The following is a 9,260-nucleotide window of genomic DNA, read 5'->3' as shown; positions in this document are numbered from 1 at the left end:
ATGTTCATGTCTCCATGGTGTACTGTTACTGTGCAGAGGTTTGAGCCGATTCAAGCAATTTTAATTTTATCATGTAAACCTATTGCTGTTGTACACCGACCTGTGGCGGCTGTACACGCCTGTGTACTGTAGCGTATTAAAACAAATTGAGCGGTCCGATCGGTCCGAAACCCGTACGGCCCTTTGTCCTCGAGGTGACGATCACGCACGCCGGATTTCGTGCCGAACGGACCGCTCTGAATATCCCGTTCTCTGATTGGCCCATATGGGATGCTCCGATTGGTCCGACGTACAGAGGGCCCTTAGGCCCCGAGGGCCCGATCACGCTCACCGAACGTCGTGCCGATCGGAAAACTTTGAAAATCGAGCTCTCTGATTGGTCCGAAACTCCGCACGCCGTCAGGCCACGGGCGGGCCTCCGCCCTGACCGGACATCAGCCCGATCGGTGGGGGTCAAACTCAAAACCGGCCCGAGACACTTTTGGGCACCGCAGGCCTCATCGGCGCCTTCCGGAGGGCGCCGGGTTCGAATTTGGCGAGGCCACGCCCAAAAACGACCGCGCGACCTCTCGGGACGCCGTTTTTGTCTGAAAAGTGCCTGGGCTGTACACACGTGTACAGCCGTCCAAGGAACATGCCCGGGTTGTACGCCGCGTACGGCCCAGGCGCGTACCGCCTGAGCTGTACGGGGCGTACGGCCTCCAGCCGGGTTGCATGGGCGTTGTACGCCGCGTACGGGGCCCATAGGCCCCCATAGTGCGGTTGGCGGCGGCTCGGAGTCACCCCCAGGTGGTGAAATCGGGCCTGTACACTCGGGTATACAGCCCCCATTGGGACTGTATTGAGGCTGTACACATTTTCGTGAGTATGTGTACAATGGTAGCACTTTTGTGTACAGCTCAGGCAGTTTCAATGCAAGAAAACGTACAGCCCCCATTGACTTTCGGCAAACTTCCCTACCCTCCTAACTTCTTTCTTTCCTTCCTTCCTTCCATCCTTCCTTCCATCCATCCTTACTTCCCTTCCCTTCCTTCCATCCTTCCTTCTTTCTTTCCTTACTTCCATCCTTCCTTCCATCCTTCCTTCCTTCCTTCCTCCTTTCTTTCCTTCCTTCCATCCATCCTTCCTTCCATCCTTCCTTCCTTACTTCCATTCTTCCTTCTTTCTTTCCCTCCATCCTTCATTCATTCCTTCTTTCCTTCCTTCCTTCCTTCCTTCCTTCCTTCCTTCCTTCCTTCCTTCCTTCCTTCCTTCCTTCCTTCCATCCTTCCTTCCTTCCTTCCATCCTTCCTTTCATCCTTCCTTCCATCCTTCCTTCCTTCCTTCCATCCTTCCTTTCCTTTCCTTTCCTTTCCTTTCCTTTCCTTTCCTTTCCTTTCTTCCTTCCTTCCTTCCTTCCTTCCTTCCTTCCTTCCTTCCTTCCTTCCTTCCATCCTTCCTTCCTTCCACCCTTCCTTCCTTCCATCCTTCCATCCTTCCTTCCATTCCTTCCATTCCTTCCTTCCTTCCTTCTTGCTTTCTTTCCTTCCTTCCTTTCCTTCCTTCCATCCTTCCTTTCTTTCTTTCTTTCTTTCTTTCTTTCTTTCTTTCTTTCTTTCTTTCTTTCTTTCTTTCTTTCTTTCTTTCTTTCTTTCCTTCCCTTCCTTCCTTCCCTTCCATCCTTCCTTCCCTTCCATCCTTCCTTCCTTCCTTCCTTCCTTCCTTCCTTCCTTCCTTCCTTCCTTCCTTCCCTTCCTTTCTTCCATCCTTCCATCCTTCCTTCCCTTCCATCCTTCCTTCCTTCTTTCTTTCCTTCCATCCTTCCTTCCTTCCCTTCCTTCCCTTCCATCCTTCCTTCTTTCTTTCCTTCCTTCCTTCCATCCTTCCATCCATCCATCCATCCATCCTTCCTTCCCTTCCTTCCATCCTTCCTTCTTTCCTTCCTTCCTTACTTCCATCCTTCCTTCCTTCCATCCTTCCTTCCTTCCTCCTTTCTTTCCTTCCTTCCATCCATCCTTACTTCCTTCCATCCTTCCTTCCTTCCTTCCTTCCTTCCTTCCTTCCTTCCTTCCTTCCTTCCTTCCATCCTTCCTTCTTACTTTCCTTCCATCCTTCATCCATTTCCTTCCTTCCTTCCATCCTTCCTTCCTTCCTTCCTTCCTTCCTTCCTTCCTTCCTTCCTTCCTTCCTTCCTTCCTTTCCTTCCTTCCTTCCATCCTTCCTTCCTTCCATCCTTCCTTTCATCCTTCCTTCCTTCCCTCCATCCTTCCTTCCTTCCTTCCTTCCCTTACTTCCATCCTTCCTTCTTTCCTTCCATCCTTCCTTCCTTTCCTTCCTTCCATCCTTCCTTCCTTTCCTTTCTTCCGTCCTTCCTTCCATCCTTCCTATCCTTCCTATCCTTCCTTCCATCCTTCCTTCCATCCTTCCTTCTTTCTTTCTTTCCTTCCTTCCTTCCTTCCTTCCTTCCATCCTTCCTTCCTTTCCTCCCATCCTTCCTTCCTTCTTTCCATCCTTCCATCCTTCCTTTCCTTCCTTCCTTCCATCTTTCCTTCCTTTCCTTTCTTCCATCCTTCCTTCCTTCCATCCTTCCTTCTTTCCCTTCTTTCCCTTCTTTCTTTCTTTCTTTCTTTCTTTCTTTCTTTCCTTCCCTCCATCCTTCCTTCCTTTCCTTCCTTCCCTTCCTTTCTTTCTTTCTTTCTTTCTTTCTTTCTTTCTTTCTTTCTTTCTTTCTTCATTCCTTCCTTCCTTATATTCAAAGAAATATTCAGAATGACACTTTTTCAGGCTGCAAACTCATATTAATATATGTTCTCCTCTTTCAGCTATTGAACTCAATAAAACTATGAGTTATGATGAGTGGTCTAATCTATTTTTGAGTGTAGTACTAGCAGTACTTATAACAAACACCTACTGCAACACCTCCACAGCTACTGGTCCGCCCGGCGTGGGCTATAGACACATGGTCTCCAATGAGGGGTGCATTGGGATGGCCTGGCAATCACTGACCTGCCCCCCACAACCTCTGACCTGAGGGGGCGGAGTCTCGCCACCAAGCCACTATCCACGCCACCGTCCCCACATCTCAGACCCTCAGTTGGCTAAAGACGCAGTTTTCACGGTTGGGTGCATGTGGGTGGTCCGGGGAGCAGTACGCTGTCCTAGACCGGCTCTGACCCAAGGGGGCGGAGTCTCGTCACAACGCCACTATCCACGCCACTGTCCCCACATCTCAGCCCCTGAGTGAGCTACAGACACACGGTCTTCACTGTTGGGTGCATGGAGATTGCCCGGATGTCAGTGCACTGCCCCCACCCTGCTCTGACCGGAGGGGGCGGAGTCTCACCTTCACGCCACTATCCACGGACCTCACAACACAGCCTCTGAGGTGGCTAGAGACACACAGTCTTCACTGGTGAAGGCCGGTAGGTGGCGCAGAGAGGGGTACACTGTCCTCGACCAGCTCTGACCTGAGGGGGCGGAGTCTCACCACCATGCCACTGTCCACGCCACAGACCCCACAACTCAGCCCCTGAGTGGGCTAGAGACGCACGGTCTTCACCGGTGGGTGCATGGAGATTGCCTGGTCCGTAGTAGTTCTAGCAGTAGCTGTTACATACAGCTGCAGCAGCTAGCCCACCTCACATTTTCTCCAGGAAATGTACTTTCTAGTTGCAATATGTAGTTAGAAAAAGTTTAGTATAGGCCTAGTATTTTAACATAATAGTATTTCAAATTCAATTGCCAGCACGAGGATTGGGGATACAGCATCAATACATCCGATGGAGAAAACCTGGCTGCTTGGGCAGCTAACAACAGCCTTGCCCTGTTGTACGATCCCAAGGGCGCAGCCAGCTTTGTCTCAGGTCACTGGAAAACTGGGATGAATCCTGACTTGGCATTCACATTGATAACAGGCTCTCTGATAGACACATGCTAGGAAAGTTCCCGCGGTCCCAGCATCGACCATCACTGATAACCATGGCTAAACTTGTGGACCTCGTCCCGAGCGAGCCGGTGAAGTGATGCAACTTCGGAAAGGCCAACTGGAAACGCTACTGCCTCCTTACCCATAGACCCAAGAGGTGCCTTCCACCACCTAACACAAACAACGTGGACGAGGCGTACCGGGAACTCTGCGGCATACTGGTGAAAGCGGCAAAAAAAATCCATCCCACGCAGATGTCGCATTGTGGTTTATTGATACAGAACAAATGTAGGCTGGTCTGTAGAATGAGCAGGGTGCAGACCTTACTGGAGAATGGAGAACTGCCACCCAACTGTCACATCCTGGGGGACTCAGCTTGGATGGGGCTCAGAAAATCAGCCACTACTGATAAATATAAGGGGGCCATGTTTATTGGCAGAAAGTCTGTACGTTGTGTCCAATAATGTCAAAAGCAGGGGACGGAGTTGAGCCAATAAATGTACGGTAACTATAGCAACAGCCTCTCTGGCCTCTGTATATGGAATGTGGATTCATGTCAGACAACTGTTGAAGGGAACACTGTCCTTCTACAGCCATAATTACTATCATAACAGCTGTTGAGGAAAATATGACAGCTATAAAATGTAGTCATCAAATTGTTATTATCATTCTTGATAAGACAATTATTTCATCAGTTGACAGCAGGTTGTTATCAAACCACATAAGTCTGATTATTTCATTGGCTGATATGAAGATGATTTGATTTGAAAGACAATAATTAAAATGTTCAGACATAGAAAGCCTTGCAATGAAAATTTTTTATTTGATATTTATTTGAATTAAATATCCATGTGGTTGTTCAAAACAACTCAAAGGACCTTAGATGGAGACTACCCTTCATATTTAGGGAAATGATGTAAGAAGACACAAGCTACTGTACCATACACATACCATAGCATTGTGCAAGACCAAATATCAAAATGTTTTAGTACAAAATGATGGCTCCTGTTTTCTAACAAGTTACTGTAAATGCACACCAAGGACTACAGTTGAAATATTGGAGACAGTGGAGAGTTGTCCTGATTGACCAAAGGATTATATCCATGTTCCTGACTTTCTAAACTCACACAGATACAGTATGTAATTTAAAGCCAATGGTCCACCAAAGCAGTGCCCCTCGAACAAAAGAAGTGATTCATCAGGTTTAGTTGCCGTTAGTACCTCTCTGAGGTATACAGCATGAAGTCAGAGGCCAAAAAGCTGATTTTGACTTCAACATTAAATTGGACACTTGTACTGTATGTAAAAGCCACAGGATTAGAAAAATAAATGAACTATGTCAAGATATACTGTAGCTAGGATGCAAAACTTTCCCTTTTATGCCTTCTTGAAGATCCGCTTAGCGTCCACGCCCTCATAGCTGTAGCTCTGTTGGAGAGGAAGATAATTTTGTGTTTTCAAAAATGAAAAAGTACTGCTAACCACTGTATTCTGTTATACAGAAGCTCTACCCAAAAAACATTGATACAGAATAAATCATGACAAAGCTACCATTTGGACAGACCCATTCGCATGCTCTGCAGATGTGATATGACATCATTGACACACTGACCTGTATGAGCTCTCCACCCACCAGAGCCCGGGTGGTGGTCAGCACCTTGCTGTTGTCCTTCCTGGTAAATGTTCCCTTCAGCATCTCCCCATGCAGCTCCCACGTACCCTGAAGAATATTTAGGTACGGTCATTTATTTGTTGTCATGTTATGTTATGGTTACACTCCACACAAAAAAACAAGTTGATTTATAACAATAGAAGAACCATCTGAGAAAAAGTTCCATACAGAACCCTTTTCAGTTGTGTAAGGTTCGATATGAAACCATTTTCAGGTCGGAAAGAACACTTTAGGTTTCCAAATACTACCTTATGGAGTTGAAAAGGGTTCATGCATATTTCGGATAGGGTATCAGTGTTGACTTAGTTTCACAGAACCTTGAGCCAGATAATGAATGAAAATACTGTACACTGTTGCATGGACCCCCCCCCCCACACACACACAGAAACATTCCATGTCAGTGCATTATCAGTGTGAGAGCTGCATAAGTTGTGCCACATTTGCAACAGCTGTATTCCTGTGCACACAGTGTCAATGTTTATCGCACCAGAGATTAAGGGTTAGGGTTATATATTATACTTTACATATATGCACTTAATTTGTGCAGCCTCTTGATAGTATTGTAAAACACAGCTCTGTCAACATAATGTATACAGTGATTACATAACAAGGGTGGGGAGGGCTGGATGGGAGGGGGGCAATGAATGAAATGGTCGCTCTTTGGTTTATGGTTACTGTTACCAGTGAAAACGTGCTATACACAGTAATATATTTTGTTTCCCAGAATGCATACTTACGGAGACCTCTGTGCCGTCGGCCAGGGCGTAGTCAAACGGAACCCCCAGGGTGAAGTGGATGTCTTTAGTGCGGAAGGTGCTGGACTCCTTGATGTGGAACTGGTCTCCTGTCTGCTCGATGATGATCTTCAGGTTGTCGTGCTCCGCCAGCTTTCTCTTCATGATGTTGATGCCTGGTTGGATTTGCAACCTTCAAGAAACTATTTTTCTCTGCGTAATTGCTCTTGTCTAGCAACCAATGGGCAGTTCACAAACATCCTCGCCCACCTGACACTCTTGGCAGACTCAGGCAAACGCTTGTATTGGTGAACCAGGTCTAGTATTGAAATAATATGCAATTGTATTGTGTCCGATATTGCATGGAGTTCACAATGGGGAGATGACCCCAAGAGCTGTGAATAGTTTGAGTCATTGTTTTGTTTTGTGGCCATCTAGAGAGAGCAGCTCTGTACTGTGTATGGCTGCACATGAGCATTAACTACACAGTGTTCTTTCCACTGGGGGTTCCAACACTTTCCAGGTAGTAAGCCATGGCTGGATCCTAGGGGTGTAACAATATATCGTGCCACAATATGTTGCGATACAGAAACGTCACAATACGTATCGTCAAGGTGAAAACAATATTGTGATATGTTTATTGTATATCAGTGAACGCTGGCTAAACAACGCTGGTAACAAACACGTATTTTGTCTCTAGGCCTCCATGATATTACAACAGTTAAGCTCTAAATTCACAAAGTGTAGTGGAGTAGAAATGTGGAGAAATGCACTATTGGTGTGAACAGCAGCGCTACTGCAACGCTTCACACCTGCCCTTAGTGTATCGTATCGTATTGTTATCGTCAACCCAATATCGTGTATCATATCGTGAGATTAGTGTATCGTTACACCCCTACTGGATCCACAGGAAAGCAGTTGATGACAAGCTCTTAAAATGGCTGCAGCTATTTTTATAACTGTTCCATAAAGTGTGCTGACAGCTAGCTCACATGGGACAATGAACACACTGTCTGACCACTCTGGAGATAAACTTGAAAACCTATGTAGGCTGTACGGCACTCACAACATGTATACTGTATGGGCCTCGGGAACAATGGAAAACATATTGGAACATTATGTCCATGTAAATACAATGAGGGTGATTGCCATGCTGTCTGCTACCACATGAGCATCCCTCCTCAGAATGTGAAGGATGGCGCTCTATATAAAACACACACACACGCACACACACACACACACACACACACACACACACACACACACACACACACACACACACACACACACACATATAAACACACATTCCAATCACTCACCCATCTGCTCCATGAACTTGTCGTAGTTCTCACTACGGTCGACTTTCCAGGCTCCGTTGAAGGCCATGGCTGTTGCTGTTGGAGGGCTGAGGCTGGCGAGGGCCAAGGGAGACTGGCACGATACTCCGGCACTGCACCGTGGGACACAGAGTTTGCCCCCCCCCCCCCACCAACTCTCTTTTATAACCCCCTCCCCCACCTGGCATGGAAGATGCTCCTTTATCTAACTGATTATCTGTCTGCTGATGTGGCCATTTAGAGACTGTGTCAAAAGTAGGGCTGATTGCTGCGCACAGCCTCAAGGATACAGCGATAAATAGCGCTAGGACAACTCCCCGGGGCAGGACTGGCTCTACAACACACTGTAGTACTGTTCTATTTCAGAAAGATAGAGACAGGGAGAGAAAGACAGACTGTCAGGGAAAAAGAGGGGGGGGGGAGACAGATGGAGAGAGACCAGGAGAGAAAGAGGATTAAAGGGAGAGAGAAAGAGTGAGGAGAGAGAGGGGGAGAACGAGAGGGGGGCTGTTTGTATGGTTGCCCATGGCACTTTCCCAGCGAGTCTCTCTCTCTCTCTCTCTCTCTTTCTCACTCTCTGTATCTGTGTGGGTTTGTGTCTGGCATGACAATGAGCCTGGAATTAACTCCTAGTTGATGTTGAGGGGAGGGGGGATTAATTGATCTAGCATGGAGGATGGCTAGTTGACTAGTTGTGATTTGAATAGTAAATCAAATCATCTAAGTTTGTCTCAAACAAACTTTACACCCCAACAATATGTGACCGCCGCTGGTGATTTGGTCCTCAACTAGGCATTTTCATTTTTCAGTTTTTTACAGATTATGAAAGTACAGATTGTAAGCTTTCAAATGAGGTCTCATACATTGAAATCTGAACATATTTGAAGAAGATATGCTTATTTGAATGCTAGTACTGCCAAATCAACTTAGCTGAGAAATCGCCCTCCAAAGTTCTCCAACAATTTCACACCTCTGACTGCCAGGTAATGGGCGTGAACAATAGCCTGGTAACCGCACCCCCAGCCACTCCCCCACTGGACGATCTGTCATTATCTGTCAGAGTGGCTGTCAACTTGGGGTATTACCTGAGAGTGGGGTGCTCTCTCACTGATTACCCCACACTCTTTGAGTCAGTATTAATCTTGTGTTGTGAATGCAGTTAAGAACAATATAAGATGAAGTTCAAATTTAACGTTCTTTATTGTCAAATACATGATATACATTACAAGCATAAGTAGTAAAGTGTACAAAAAAAGGCAACAGTCTAAGTGTTAAAGTGTACAGTCAGTTGTATAGACAAGGTGCATAGTGTTCATTGTGATCAAGTGCACAACAAAGTAATAAGGTGCATAGTGTTCAATGTGATCAAGTGCACAACAAAGTAATAACAAGGTGCATAGTGTTCATTGTGATCAAGTGCACAGCAAAGTAATAACAAGGTGCATAGTGTTCATTGTGATCAAGTGTACAACAAAGTAATAACAGTCCCCAGCTCAATACTCAAGGTAATAACAGTACTCGGCTCAGTATTCAATATTCGAACAATGCAGTCTGTGCAAGTGTGCGCAAGTCTGTGCAAGAGAACACGCAATGCTTCAGTATACAAACAGGAA

The 9,260-nt window shown here is 46.2% G+C and overlaps 1 protein-coding gene across 1 annotated transcript; it reads right to left on the bottom strand.

Annotated features, from left to right (window-relative positions):
• Positions 1-5,281: 5,281 nt before the first annotated feature.
• Positions 5,282-7,696, bottom strand: LOC311320080 (fatty acid-binding protein, intestinal-like; the record flags this gene model as incomplete). Its single annotated transcript, XM_084451738.1, has 4 exons — positions 5,282-5,332; positions 5,517-5,624; positions 6,314-6,486; positions 7,630-7,696. 4 exons carry the CDS (start codon positions 7,694-7,696, stop codon positions 5,282-5,284), a joined length of 399 nt encoding a protein of 132 aa, XP_084307864.1.
• Between the last annotated feature and the right edge of the window lie 1,564 nt (positions 7,697-9,260).

This window comes from Borostomias antarcticus, assembly GCF_949987555.1.
Source record: "Borostomias antarcticus genome assembly, chromosome: 17".
NCBI classification, from domain to species: Eukaryota; Metazoa; Chordata; class Actinopteri; order Stomiiformes; family Stomiidae; genus Borostomias; species Borostomias antarcticus.
The sequence above is the reverse complement of the archived record's forward strand: the minus strand, read 5'-3'. Positions and strand labels throughout refer to the sequence as shown.